General features: G+C 38.2%; 2 protein-coding genes across 11 annotated transcripts in view; one reads left to right on the top strand and one right to left on the bottom strand.

The window, feature by feature from the left end:
• Positions 1-15,810, bottom strand: part of LOC105046734 (uncharacterized) — a 202,369-nt gene that overhangs the window by 140,357 nt on the left and 46,202 nt on the right. For all 10 annotated transcript variants that reach the window (XR_012142145.1, XM_073259552.1, XM_073259546.1 and 7 more), the window contains one exon: positions 10,158-10,221. Coding sequence is in view for 9 of the 10 variants with exons in the window: in XM_073259552.1 (XP_073115653.1) it covers positions 10,158-10,221 (64 nt within the window). In the remaining variant the exon portion in view is untranslated. The remainder of the gene's footprint in view (positions 1-10,157; positions 10,222-15,810) is intronic.
• On the top strand, positions 1,811-4,583 carry LOC140858575 (uncharacterized). Its single transcript, XM_073259545.1, has 2 exons — positions 1,811-3,869; positions 3,962-4,583. The coding sequence occupies exon 1, from the start codon at positions 1,818-1,820 to the stop codon at positions 2,907-2,909; it is 1,092 nt and encodes a 363-aa protein (XP_073115646.1). The 5' UTR covers positions 1,811-1,817; the 3' UTR covers positions 2,910-3,869; positions 3,962-4,583.

Raw genomic sequence — 15,810 nt, 5'->3', positions numbered from 1 at the left:
TCTGCATTGCAAACAACTTGTTCGATAAGAATGAAATAAAATCGACCTTAGGAAGATCGACTGAAAAGAGAACTTGACCGACCCATTGACTAGAGCAATCGGATCTAATAAGTTTGATGATCTAAAATGGAAGATGGGTATTTGATACCAATCTGATTGGCTTTAGTCCAAGTGGGAGTTGTTAGAAAATGTGTCCTAAAGCCAATCATCTAGGTTGTAAATGATTGTGCTCCATATAAGTATATGAATTATAGAATGATAAATGTTATCTAGTAGATTTATCATAAAGAATACATCTTCTAAAATAGAACTCATATGTTATGACGAAGTCCTTAGAACTACTTTCAAAATGATAAAGGAGGATTTATCATGTGGTTCTTAAATCCTGCTCGCGGCCAAATGATACAATTGTTACAAGGACAATAATTATATCAAGTGTAGGTTGTTATATACCATATTAGTTGGTTGCAGGGTTCGCCGTACTGGGTCGAACCACCCGATACGGGGCGTATCGAGCCGGACCGGTGCTCAAACGGTCTGGTTTGGATCTTTTTTCCGAGAAACACCCCAAACCGGTACCGAACCGAGCGGCTCGGTCCGGTTCGCTTCCATACCGTCCAAAATCGGACAGTATGGTCCGATTCGACGTGAACCGAACCGTACCGACACCCCATGTGCCAAAAGTGACGAGGGGGGACGGGGGTCGGAGATCACATGTATAAAGGAACCTGTTACCCTGCTTTGGAGTTCTCTGAGATGTCTCAGAGAACTCCCGAGAGTCCGAAGGTCTCAACGAAACCGTTGAGACCTCCAAAAAATTAGAAAAAAAGAAAAAAACTCCGTCAAATTGCAGGAGTGGTTCGAGGAGAGGCTGATCTTTGGCCGAAGGTAGGACAATGTGTTATTTTTTTAGTAAATTTTTTTTTTTAATTTTTGTTGTTAAAAATAGGATAAAAATGAGAAAGAATGAAAATAAGAGAAAATCATGCCAAAATCTTATGATTTTGGGATGATTTAATTATATGTGATAGATCTTTGGAAGATCTACACGATGATACCAAAATTATTAATTTTTGTTAATTATATATTTTTTAAATATTTTTAAATATTTATTTATTTAAAAATTAAAAAAAATTAAATTTTAGAAAAAAATCAGAGTTTGAGAATCATGTTTAGAATGATTCAAACTACTTAAATCTAATTTCTAATTTTTTTTCAAATATTTGAAATTAAAAAATTATTTTTTTAATTATTTAAATTTAAAAATTTAATTATAAAATAAAAAATATATAAAAATAGCGTTATATTTTAGTTAATTTAAAAATATTATTTGAAGCATATAACATATTTATTTTGAATTTATAAGTTTTAAAATAATTATTAAAATTATTTTAAAATTATATATAATTATTTTAATTATCGTTAAACCATCGTGTTTTGTTATACTTGCATATATTTATAAGAAAAAAATTTAGAGCATGACGTTCGTTCACTTTAATTAATCAACTATTTTATAGTATATATTTATTTATATAAAAATTATTAAAAATATAAAAAAATAAAAAATCAGTGTTAATTTTCAAATTGAGAATAATGTTTAAAATGATTCAAAATAATTGAAATATTTGAATCTAACTTGAGATTTTTTTGAAATTTTTTTTGTAAATATTTAAATAATAAAAAATATTATCAAATAAAAAATATATGTAATTAGTATTATATTACAGGTAATTCGAAATAATTAGTATTTTGTTATATCTGCAGAAATGAGTAAGAAGAAAGATCAAGAGCGTGACATCGGTTGGGATCATGGTGAGATGCTCTCGACTCGGCGTCATTGGAGATGCAAATGGTGCAACACAGAGTTCAAGGGAGGAGTGACTAGGTTGAAGCAGTATCTAGCTGGTGGTTATCCTGATGTGTCGATGTGTCGGAAATATCCGCAAGAGGTCCGACAATTGATGAAAAAACACTTTGCTGATTCGAAAGCAGCGAAGGAAAGTACAAAGCAGAAAAAAATCGAAGTAGACCGTCGAGCTGCAGAGCCACCTTCTTATCACTCTAGAGAGTCAGAGGAGGCTTCTGCTCCAGATGATGAGGAGGCACAGATTGAGGCTGCCATTCATGCGAGCTTGACGGATCAGTACCAGCAGGAGGAGATGGCTCGGTACAGAGACCGATTCGGACCATCATGCTACGAATCAGGATCTGGATCAGCGACTAGTAGGGGAGAATTCGAGTTCAGGAGGACTACTTCAGTCAGAGAGCCTGGTGGTAGAGGGAGCAGACGCAACATGTCTTCTTTGTTGGGAGCTTTTGGCAGTAGGAGGAGGTCCTCCAGAGATATTCCAGCAGGAGCCAGCATTCAGGATTTGGATCCACATGCTTTGCCCAGCAAGGATTCAAAGCAGCAGAGAATTGACAGTATGCTGAAAAAAGATAAGAAGAAGGATATGTGGCGAGCTATTGGATCATGGTTTCATTTCAGCCATATTCCAGCAAATGCAGCAGCCAATTCTTATTACCGATCTGCTATTTCAGCCATAGAAGCTGCCGGCCAGGGTGTAGATCCTACAGGACCTAAGGACATCTATGGTCAGCTTCTTGACAGCAATAAGGAGGATCTGCAGAGATGGATTGCTTCTTACAAAAATAAATGGCCTACATACGGTCTGACAGTGATGTGTGATGGTTGGACAGGTCCTACTAGGCGGAGCATCATTAATTTTTTGACATACTGTGATGGAAAAATATTTTTTTACAAATCAATCGATGCTTCAGATAAGATGCACGATGCCACATATATCCTTGGTCTGATGAAGGAGGTGATTGATTCAGTGGGTGAGCAGCATGTCGTGCAGATCATCACAGATAACGGACCACAATATAAGGCTGCCGAGAGTTGCTGATGGAGCAACGACCGCAGATATACTGGACCCCATGTGCTGCACATTGCATTGATCTTATATTGATGGATATCGGAAAGATTCGCAGGGTGCAGCGGGTAGTGGAGATTGCCCAGACCATTACTAGATTCATCTACAACCACACATGAGTTCTTTCATTGATGCGGACGTATACTTGGGGGGAGATCTTACGACCGGATATCACACGGTTTGCTACCAACTACATAGCACTTGATAGTCTTCTTCAGAAGAAAACAGCCCTACGTCAGATGTTTGTCAGAGCCGAGTGGCAGGAGAGCAGATATGCGAGGGCCGGCACTGATGGAAGTCATGTGGAGAACTTGGTGACGAGTCAGTCATTTTGGCAGCGGGCTGAGAAGATAGTGAAGGCTATCAAGCCTTTATATGAGGTGCTTCGCGCCGTGGACAGCGAGAGATACCCTCAGATGGACTTTCTATATTACATGATGGAGAGGACAAAGAAACAGATTAGTGAGAATGATCCCAAGCATGCTCAAGAATTCATTAACATTATTGAGCGCCGTTGAGACTATCAGATGGGCAGAGATTTGCATCTAGCTGGTAAGTTTGGATTCAAGAATGTTTTAAAATATTTTTTCGAAGCATGAAAATAAAATTGTGCTTAATCAGTCTTGAAAATTTATCTGTAACTTATTACTTGAATCCGAGATTTCAATATACTATTTCGGGGATAGATATGGATAGCGAGCTTCTTGCTGCTCTTCGCAATGTCATATATAAGATGGTGCCCGATCCAGAAATCGCGTCGTTGTGTCTGCAAGAGGTATGCTAGTTTAAAACAGATGTAATTATTCAACTGAATTCGATCTGATATATTTATAAATAATAAATATATTTTATTTCAGACGAAACAGTTTAGAGAGGAATCAGACAGTTTTGGAGTCCCATCAGCTTTCGTAAGCAAAAAGCAGATGAATCCAGGTAAATTACATATCAATAATGAGCAATGTAGATTGATATGTAATTTTACTTAATAATATCATCAAATTTGATATATAATTTTGCTTTTGTAGCTGAATGGTGGATTCATTTTGGAACATCAGCAGAAAATTTGAGACATATGGCTGTCCGTATTCTTTCTCAGACGGTCTCTGCTAGTGGCTGTGAGCGTAATTGGTCCACTTTCGTCCTTATCCAAAGCAAACAGAGAAATCGTCTGACACAAAAATGCCTCGACGATCTTGTATATGTTCACTACAATCTGAGGTTGAGGCTAAAATATATTCAGGAGGAAGTTCAGTTGAAGTACACTGATCCGACGCTGGATGATTATGCCGACGAGGATGACGATCCGATCATCGGATGGCTTGCAGATCAGCAGCAGGAGCCAGAGCTTGATGAGCCAGGATCCCCTCCACGACCATCCAGTGTGGTGGCAAGGGAGATCAGAGTGGATCCAGGGCAATGGGCAGAAAAAAATATTCCACATAGGGTTCCAACTGATCAGCCACAGTCTGAGGGGACACAAGGGACTCATTCATCACATGACTCGCTATCCGATACATCTTTCCAGAGATTCGAGCGAGAGATGTTAGACATTCCTCCCGGCAGCCAGTAAGAAGGCATCCATCCTCCCAATCACAGAAAACTCAGTCACAGAGGGGCACAAGGGGGGAAAAGAAAAGACAGTTGCACGTGCACCACTCTCGAGAGTACAGAAGCAATCTGGTTCAGATACGGACACCAGGGAGAGTGATGATGATACTGGTAGTAGTAGCCATGGATCTGATGATCAGGGAGGAACTGGAGGACAGGAGACTACCATTTATGAGACAGCCACAGGATGATATTCGATTCATCGGTGAGTCTCAGTTTACGCATGTCACACAGGATAGGGATCATAGTGGACGAGTCGGTAGAAATCGTGGGGAGCCGATTTCATATAGACGACGGGCTCCTAAAGGTCGTCCAGCACATGATGCAGCTGCAGACGATCTTGCACGTGGAGTAGGATCTATGGATGTATCTGGATCATCCTCGCATTATGAATCCTATTATCCACAGCCACCTTATGATCCATATGCATATGGTGCATCCGAGGCATCTTCTAGTGGTTACTACCCTATGCAGCCTGAAGCAACTCCAGGATCAGATTTTGCTACTGGCATATTTGGATGGACTCCTCCACAACCGTACCATCATCTCGAGGATACTTCTCAGAGTCAGAATTTTAGTGAGAGGTCTGAGATGTCTTACAATCCAGAGAGGATGCCTTATGGGATGATGAATATTCGAGAGTACGGTGCAACTTGGCTAGAGGGTTGTGGACTGATGTCCCTTCAGACTATGTTGATGATCCAGATATCTACGAGTATCACAGACACTCGACAAGAAATTAAATGTAAAGTACATCTTAAGCTTCGTATATCAGTTATTGCGCTTTGTACTTAAATATTTAGATATATTTTAATGCGTATTTTATATATTTTTTCTTTAATTTTAAGATGACATAGTTGAAATATAATGTAAATAAATATATGTTTGAAATTTTGGATCAAGAATCTTTGTACCGCAATCTAACTCCAAATTGAACCCAAATATGTCAATAATATGCAATATAATGCCATATTGAGGTTGTATTTATCAATTATTAACTTTAAAAATAAAAATAAAAAAAATTAAAAATCGAAAAAAATTTTGTACCGATATCGGACCGGTACGTCAGGGCGTACCATGTGTCGGTACGGTACGATACTAGTACCGTACCGGTCCGGTACCGGCACGCCGTCCGGTACCGATACAGCAAACCTTGGTTGGTTGTCTTCTTAACCAAGACATGTGGTAACACGGATATGGCATACGGGTGATACGTAGGAGACATTTCACTGAGCATGACCACTTTCAGAGCACTCTGCTGTCAAGAATTGCTCTGATGGGATATAGGTATATGTGTCCCTCGGACCTGAGGTTATCTCGGTGACTTGCAAGCAACACATTGTGCTTTGATACCGGACTATCTGAATTTTTAATTCGATGACGGAAAATTTCTGGGTACAGTCAAGTACCTGTGAAGTCTGAGTGCGAGTCAAGATGGGATTGACCGCTCCAAGTAAAATTGAAGATGATGCATCATTATGTTTCAATTCAGTAAAACTTTGGCCAAAGTAGTCCTAGTGAAGAGTCAAGATTTTTGAAGTTGAGACATAATGTGGACCACTCTTTCTGGGTTAACAGTTTACCCTTAGTCGTCCTTGAGCATCAAGTGTCAAAGGGATGGATTATACAGTAACTATATCCATATGGGTTCTAGAGTATTGCTAGGCATACATTCAGCCTATCCGGACGTCGAGTCCCATTGCTAGATGGTTACATCGATTAGTACAAAAATTATTCTTGTGTTACCGACTTAAGTTCGAACCTATGAGGTCACACACACAGAAGTACTTGTCTGATCAAATGGCTGATCAATAATTATGAATTGTTAAAAGATTTAATTATCAATTTGATTAGTGATTAATCAAATGCAAAGGTTGTAATAAATTATTTACTAATAGTTAGTAAATTAGAGAAATAATTAATTAACAATATGATTGTTAATTAGCTCAATTTGATTGAGCAATGGACATTGGATTAGATCTAATTGAATTGGATTCAATTAGATTGGATTTAGATTAATTGGATGCAGCCTTATTAAATAACAGGACCTATTCCAATTGATCTTAAGGATGCATGAATATGTATTTTATAGGCTTGGATTGGATCTAACTTTATTTGATAATAGGCTTTGATTGGATCAAATCCCATTGGATAATAGGCTTGATTGGATCAAGCCCTATTATCAAATAGCATCTCTGAATCCTTCAAGAATCAATCCCTGGATCAATGAGATTTTCATCTAACTAATTGTGATTCAATTGGAGCCTAATAATTGGGCTAAGACCCAATTAGTTAGTTTGTTATAACTAATTTCTAAGTTTGTTAGGATTAGATCTAAAAATTAGTTAGGAATTGAACCAAAAATCTTGAATCCTATTGGGAATAGGACTAAACCCAAACCCCATGTGATATTTATCTACGCACCCCATTCTCTTTTTAACGTGAAAAATACCTAACGCCCCATATGAGCCGCCACCCCCTTCTCCTCTTTTTCCCCTATACGTGAAGAGAAAGAAGGCGTCCCTCCTTGGTTGCCGCCTCAAAGAAAAAGAAAGGAGGGGGCGTCCAAGAGTTGGACGCCCCAACATCCCACATGCATACCCGTCTTCCTCCTCTTCTTTTGGTATGTTTTCTAATCCTTTTCTTACTGATTTTTAAACATCAAAGAGAGGTGTTTCTGCTGGTTATACAGTAGAAAATTGGAGAAGAAAAGTTCTTCCCAAGGAAAGAAAGATCAAGAAGGGTCTTCTTTCTTACGTGCAGCCTTGAAGGAGTTCTTCTTTCAGATTTTTTCTTTATTTTTCTTCCAGATAAAAATCAGATTAGATCTGATTTTTAACATGTGGATTTAGAAGAGAAATACCAAAAAAAATCTGATTTGATTTTGAAGCTTCTTGAAATTTTAGATCAGGAAAGAAGATGGGTCTTCTTTCTTGCGCGCAACCTTGAAGGAGTTCTTCTAGATTTTTCTTCTATTTTTCTCTAAAATAAAAATCAGATTAGATCTGATTTTTAACATGAGAATTTGGAGAAAAAATACCAGAAAAATCTAGTTGGGTGTTTGGGGCTTTCTTGAGTTCTTGATCAAGCAAAAGGGAGTTGAAGAGAAGAACGGTTCTTCTCTTGGATTCTTCTTTGAAATTTTTCTAGATCTCAAGATTTTATGTGATTTTCAATATGAGAAATCAGATTAGATCTGATTTTTATCATAGAAAATTAGAGAAGAAAAGTTCTTCTCAAAAGCGTGAAAGAAAGAGAAAAAAGTTCTCTTTTATACATGAAAAATTGAGAAGAAAGGGTTCTTCTCTTGATCTTTATTGTAGAGATCAGATGCATGGATCCAGGAAGAAAAGGAGAGGATCTCCTTATTCTTCAATTCCATCATATTCCTCTCAAATCAGCCAATGGTGTCTTCACGAGCTAGCACTCCCGAGGAGATCGATCAGCACGAAGACTTCGTGTGGATACCCATAGAGGTCGGACGCGTGTGCGGCTGCCAAGCATCATGAAGAATCATCTACCACGGATTTCGGATGCGGTGATCTGCTATCCGCACTCAAGTATAAGATTTTAATCTAAATTAATTTTTAGATGTAATCTAAATATAAATTAGATATGATCTAATTACACTTAGATATGTTCAGTATATACTGATTTTAGATTTCAGATGTACATACGTGCATATTAGTTCGTGTCATAGATCCTATATGGTAATTTAGATGTGATCTAAGCATGCATTATAGATTAAATTGTTTAATCTACATATGCTCCGCTGCAAAATTTTAAAAATACATGCACATCACCCACCACGCTTCCCTTCAATATATTGCTAGATGTCACTCATAAATAATAAAAACCTTACGAATAATCATGGAACGTTATTTATTAAGGGAGAATTAAAGGAAGTTTTAATTCGAGACAATTAGAAATAGTTCTAATGGAGATATTAAAGAGTTAATGTCGTTTCAACCTAATGGATCACACACAAAAGAGTCAATGTGAATCAAAGATGGGAGAACATTGAGTCATTAAGTCACTAAAAGTGTAGTGAGCCTAATGATATTAATATGATTAGTATGGGCTTGTTTAATTAAGTATGGAACTTAATTAATTAGTCTAATGCTTACTGGGCTTAAAATCTAATCTAAGATGGATTATAACACAAGTCCTACATGGGTTAGGATTAGTGTAGTTGACCCAAACTCTTTAGAAAATACTAGACAACCTATGTGTTTGACAAATACATAGTGATGGGTGGCCACAAATAACAATCGCTAGCACCATTGTAGTGCCCAACCCTCTCTCTCTTCAAGGGCATTTTGAAGGCTTCTTTGATCCAAGGGATTGATTCGTGTGGATACCATTGGATGCCTGTGGGAGGCTAAGAAGGATCGAATTCTATTTTGATCCATTACTTTGAGGTAAAACTCTAAAGTATCTTGATGTTTAAGGTATTTATACAAAAACATGAATATGATCATGAGGATGCATGCTTAATATATGATACTAAAATATTAAATTTTTGCTGCCCCTACAAGCACGTTTTCAAACAGAAAAGGCCAACGGTGGCCCGTCGAGACCACCGAAAGGCAGTCAAGGCCTCTAGGGCTCCATGGTCCTCTGCGAGAGGAGATTAGAGAGAGATAGAGAGAAAGAGAGAGAAATGGAGGGAAGAGAAGACGGCAAGGAGGCTATCGTAGGGAGGTTGGGTGACCGTCGGATGGCCGAAATCGACCCCACGACCCACGAATGCCACGGATTCGAACCCATTGCTGGCTTCACTGTGCAACGCATTAAAAAAAAAAAAAGAATGCAATGAACAGGGCAGGTGGCCCCTATTTGAACCCGTGGCATCCGTAGGACCGATTCCGACCGTCTAACGGCTACAATGGCATCCCCGCGACCTTCCCCTCCCTTCATTTCTCTCCCTCCTCTGTCTCTATCTCTCTCTAATCTCCACTCACGGAGAACCATGGAGTCCCAAAGGCCTCGATGGCCCTACGGTGGCCACCAACGATGTCTCCATCTGTTCCCCCTCTCCCTCCCTCCCTCTCCTCTCTTTTCCTCCCCATTTCACCCTAATTTCCATGTCGGTTCAGGCCCGATACATCCAGTACAGGGGCATACCGGCTCATACCGCCAGCAGGCTAGCACGGGGTCCAGTTCCAAGTCAACGAACCCTGCAAAGTTGCATATTTGTCATGCCTGTGCATTCTTAGTATTAGCACAAGGACAAAACATTATAAGTTCTTTCATTACATGACACAAACCAAATTCAATGCAGTCTTTGTAAACAAGACAGCAAGAACTTCTATCATAATATGTGGCACCCAATATAACTTTTTTTTCCTTTTTTTTTTCTTTGTGTGGAAGGAATGGCAGCATATAGCTTGGAAATTGGAATAGGTTAATCAATATCAACCAGTCAAATATGTACAGAGATTTATCTACCCTAAATAATTAAGTTGCACAAAGACATTCTATAAGCACTAAATGAGAAAACTATTCTAAAGTCAGCACTTTCTTTTCAATCTGATCGCTTACAATTATAGTAAATTATGTGCGATTAAGCAATTTAAATTAGTAACAAATCTGAAAAATTATGGATGGTACCTTTAGCTTTACTGCTAAACATTCCTGCAACTGCGGCAAGACTCTCTTCACTTGAATCTGGAACCTAGAACAAGAAGTATTGTGGGGAAAAAGTATAATAGAATTTATAGGTTTAGTAAGGCAGTCCCAAGAAAAGATAAAATATACTTCAGTCAAATAGTATCCTTTTTGCTCAAAAATGATAACAGAATAAAGGTTGCCCTACAAACTCTTGAAAATACATTCAAGTAAATAATAAAGAACGATTTCATCATCCAAGATGAAACTTCTTCTATTTATTCCCAGCAATTTTATTATTACATTATTTTATGTTGCCGAAGATAAGCTCAAAGAATGTGAGTAGCATGGTTCATATATGACCAACTTGGAGAACAATTCAAATGACTCCCATTACCACGCAAATGAAAAGAAACAATGTGACCTTTTTTTGTTTTCAACCCACCTTGATTTAACTTTTTTACTGCTTATTGTTATTCTTAGTTCTAGATTTTAGGTGTCAGCTATTATGTCATTAGAACAGCAATATTACTATACTGTGTAAAGATTGTAACGTCACACACAGACGCACACACACCCAGAGAAAGGAACACGTGCACGTACATGTATGTAAATGGGTGTCCTTATAATATGCATGGAGTGTCAAGAGGGGATTTTACATCTAAAACAAAACCTCTTGTACATGGGTTTTCAAAACCTCTTGCTTATGCATTAAGTCCTCCAAATTATATGGCGCCCATGGAACAATATAATATGTTGATTTTAGGACTGCTTGATACGTAGGCAAGGGTTCTCCGAAATATAAGACTTTTATATATGAACATTTGAAGTGTTTTAGAGTACATCTGACAGTTTAGATTTTGGACTGGCAATTTGGATTGTTGAATTTTGTAGTAGCTATAAACTCCTTTCTCTATACTTTATGTGCATTATAACCATGGTTCTGCACCAAACCATACTGCCTAATATGGAGAGTACCGCACCATACCAGCACCAGCCAAGTACCAAGACCTCATCTGTCCCTATACCAAGTGTCAATACCTGTGTATGTACCGCATGGACAGGCGGTACATGGTTGGTTACCAATGTTGCAAGCATTGATTTAACAACACCCTATAAGCCACACACACACACGCACACACACGCGCACACACACACATACATATTTGAGAGGTGGACCGTACACTTCTCGAGAAGAGAGGGTATCTATACCTTCCCGCATGCATGCACACACATACATACATATTTGAGAGGTGGACCATACACTTCTCGAGAGGAGAGGGTATCTATACCTCCCAAGAGAAGTTATCCATTCTTCTCCTCTCAAGATCCACACTACTGATCATGATTTATGCCACTAAAGATACCTAGAAAAAAATCACATTTTCTGATGGTCTCTAACCAATTCATCAAGTGGATACAAAAAGTAAATTGTTAAAATGATATAAGACCACAATTTGCTATGACCCAAAAATCAAAATCTATTGTTTTTCAATCTATACATATTTTAACATCGGTATGATCAATAAGGTGGATTCTCAACTTAATGCCTTTGTTAGATGTATGTCCTAAAAGTCAATCTTGACTGACACATATCATATTTCTATAACATAATTTTGTACTTAACGGGCAGTTTTATAACCATTCATATTGTATGTATCCATAAATTATCCAGAGGATTAACAAGATGATAACACATTCTTAAAGAGTTTAAAATTTGAGACATGTCATTGGTAGTTAATTCCTAAATTGCTATTGATCATAGGATCATCATGGAGACGGTGATTGATTCAGACAGACCGATGCACAAATTGCTTCCTTCGAACAGATGAGTCTCAAGTCTGCAGTGCAGGGATACTGGAGCGAGTGCAGGTGGTTGTTAGAGAACAACTGGCACTGAGCATGACCAACACGAGAAGTCACATGGATGTCTACTCACTCGTTTGTAACTTTCTTGATGCTGCAGTAGTGTGAATAGTCCTTTGACCTGCGATGCTACGACCGCTCACAGTGAGGCTGCTGGAGTTTGACTACACAGAAACATTATCTCAATGAGTCCTTATACTGGATGTTGGCGACAGTTGATCCACTGTAAGAGCAGGATGCGCATCTAGATGGGATCTATCAATCTTAGCAGAAGAAAGTAGTTCTATAAAATTTAAAAGGCTAAGTCCTTAAGTCTATGATCATAGCAGTGTGATTGATGAAAAAAATTTTCATAAAAATCACAATCAGACTCGAGCTAATTGAATCTATCATATTACTGATGTTGAGATTTGACGATTTATCCATGACCTACCATCTGATTGAAACTCACGATAGAGGGACTGAATTACACGGTAACTGTATCTAGAAGTTCAACATTTTTATTCTGCTAGATTGCTACTACATACTGCTAGGTGTCGCTGGTGGATTGTGAGACCCACGAGCATCATCTTGATAATCGATGATCCTTAATGGACAGAGTTGCAATAGTTCCAACCTATTGAAAAAAATTTCGATGATATTGTGATAGAAATCACAATATATCTCACTACTAGACATAATAGAACCTATGAGATCACATACAAAAGATTTTTGACAAATCAGATGGTTGAGTTGCGATTATGAATCGTAATAGGATTTCATTATCAATTTGATTGATGATTAATCCAATGCAAAAGTTGCAATATTCAATTCGTTAAGGTTTAGTGAATTTTTGGAGGATTTAATTTGCAATTGGATTGCAATAGGGCTCGATTTGATTGTGCAATGGGATTAGAATTAAATCTAATTAAATTGGATTCAATTTGATTTGATTTAGATTTGATTGGATCAAACCCTATTGAATTATGAGATAACCCAATTATCCAAAAAATCAATCTCTAGTTTGATGAGGATTTGATTGAATTAATTTTCTAATTGGATTAGGGCCTAATTGGATTCCTAATTGGACTAGAACATAATTAATTAATTGGTTGTAACTAATTCCTAAGTTAGTTAGGATTGAACCAAGAATTAGTTAGGCTTCCATCAAGAATCCCTAACTACCCATGTGCACACCACTTCTTGGCCACCCACCCATTGATGCACGCCACTCATGGATTAGCGCCCAAACTCCACGCCATAAGACATCCCACGGTACTCTTATTTGCGTGAGATTTCTCACGCCCTCCACGCAAAAAGAAGTCACACATGCCCCTCTTCTTGACGCCACAAAAGTAGGAAGTGGATTCCTATTATAACTCTTTCTATAGCACTATTTAACTCCACCTTTAGGAGGCTTCTTATGCGGTGAAAAGAGAGGGTTAGCTGTTGTTTTTAATGCAGAAAATCAGATTTAAAGGCGTGGGTTTGAGGAGCCTTTTCAACGTGAGAAACCTGCTGGTTCTCATGAAAAAATCAGAAAAGAGGCTCTATCTTGGCGTGGGAAAAAGAGAAGAAGAAGGCCTCCTCATGGGCTGAAGAAGGGAAGTCTTCCTTCTTGTGCAAGGGAAAAGGAGAGGAAAGGTTCCTCTCAAAGGCGTAGCAAAAGAAGAGAGAAAGGTTCTCTCTCATGCATGGAAGAAAAGAAAAGAAAGAGTTCTTATCTAGATCTCTAGTATAGAGATCATATGCGTAGTTCCAGAAAGAAAATGAGAGTCTCTTTATTCTTCTTCAACTTCCTCTCCATCCTCCTGATCTTCTTCTTCTCTGAGAATGTCTTGAGAGAAGAAAATTCCTTTTCAACCATCAAGATGTGATCTCTACAAAGGAGCTAGCACCCCGCTGAGATAAAAAGACTTCTAATCAGATCAAGGCCTCGTGTGAATACTCGTAGAGATCGGACACTTGTGCGGCCTCAAGAGACCTTCCGAAGACATCCAGATCATCAGATCGCAGGTGAAGGTCAGTCCGTGCAAAGATCCAGACGAAAAAGCAAAACAGTGATCTGATCACATATTTATTTTTCATATTAAAAATCAGATTATATTATTTTCTGCATATGAACTAGATCCTTAGGTGCTTTGATATGATCTATGCATATTATGATTAAAAGTATTCTAATCTATTATTCCACTGTGTATTTCAAAAGTTTTTGAAATCTACATGCACCAGCACCTTAGAAAACCCAACAAGCTTATCATGTATTTTAGTGCACTAGCACAATTGAAACTATCCATTTTCATGTCCACATGATGCACAAGTTAAAGACCACCAAAATATTTGATCCAATAATTTTTAATAATATGAAGCGTGAAAAATGGAGTGGACGGATGCATGGATCAATCAATCAACTACCCTCGAGTATAGCTAAGCCGGGATCTAGTTGCCTCCACTGTTGGATCGGCACAAATCTTGAAACCTGGAAAACAGCCACTAACAACAGTCCCTCCATCATTACATCAAAAAATGTGAAAAAAAGGTAGAGATTACTAGGATAGGACAACACTGATGCCTTTTTCCTCCTCTCAATCATAGGTACTATACTCATTTTTAATGCGATGAGATGTGACACGCCACCCTCTCTCCCCCAACTTAGGCCAGATCCTTTTATGTTTATTTTTGCAACATTTGTGTTTATTTCCATAAACTAGGTGTTTATTGTCCTGAGATTGGTGTTTATCTTGGATACCTTCGTGTCTATTTCTACAGTGCTGTGTTTACTCCTAGGAGGGTAGTGTTTATTATCAAGCACTTAGTGCTTACCGCAAACTTTCTATTCATCCACCTCCATTGTTGTCTGCTACGAGGCAATCTCACCTGACCAAGGGTGGCCGTATATTTTTCTATTTATTTCTACAATGTTTATGTTTATTCTCACAGACTGGGTGTTTATTATTTTGGTGCTAGTGTCTATCCCAGATGGGGAAAAAGGGGAAAAGAGAGGGTGGGTGGGCTGCATGCCAAGGAATCGGAGAGGGTGGGTGGCCGTATATTTTTCTATTTATTTCTACAATGTTTATGTTTATTCTCGCTAACTGGGTGTTTATTATTTTGGTGTTAGTGTTTATCCCAGATGGGGAAAGAGGGGGAAAGAGAGGGTGGGTGGGCTGCGTGCCAAAAAATCGGTGCTGGTGTGAACAGCATGTCTCATCTCACTAATTAATGCCTCTTTTTTTTTTCCTTTTTATGCAACGGACCATGCTTGGCTGTTAACAGCTAGTTCAAATGCCTCAAGATGCATGCATATCGTATGGTAGCAGAGGTGACTGGATTGGAGCTTGGCTACACTTATGTGTAGCCTAGTCCAATCTCTCTCTCTCTCTCTCTCTCTCTCTCTCTCTATATATATATATATATATATATATATATATATATCCTTAATCTGGAGAGGCTTAGCCTATGCATTGAGTACTCAAAAATGGACAGTTTACACAATATGAAACAATACATTGTCTTTTGAGTTTTGACTACTTGATGCATCGGCTAGACGTCTCCAAATCATGTGAATTTTGGTATGTAAACCATTTAAAGATGACAGATCACATCCAACAGCTCAGACCATCGTATCAAGCCCCCATTGTCGGATCAAGATTGGTTGGATCTAACCGGAAATCCGGTCAACTAGATTCTAGTCCACCTCTATATATAATGTCCATGTCTCCATGTCTGTGCTTTTGAGGTTTAAGGTTCCCATGTCAAATTCATCAAAACACCTGGATATTTAATACTCAAATCCAATGTCAAAGCAACA

This window comes from Elaeis guineensis, chromosome 6, assembly GCF_000442705.2.
Source record: "Elaeis guineensis isolate ETL-2024a chromosome 6, EG11, whole genome shotgun sequence".
NCBI lineage: Eukaryota > Viridiplantae > Streptophyta > Magnoliopsida > Arecales > Arecaceae > Elaeis > Elaeis guineensis.
Note: the sequence above shows the minus strand (reverse complement) of the source record. Positions and strands in the feature narration are given on the sequence as shown.

Bases quoted from the DNA above. Each gene is read 5' to 3' on its own strand.
- LOC140858575 (XM_073259545.1), top strand. From the start codon at position 1,818: ATGCTCTCGACTCGGCGTCATTGGAGATGCAAATGGTGCAACACAGAG.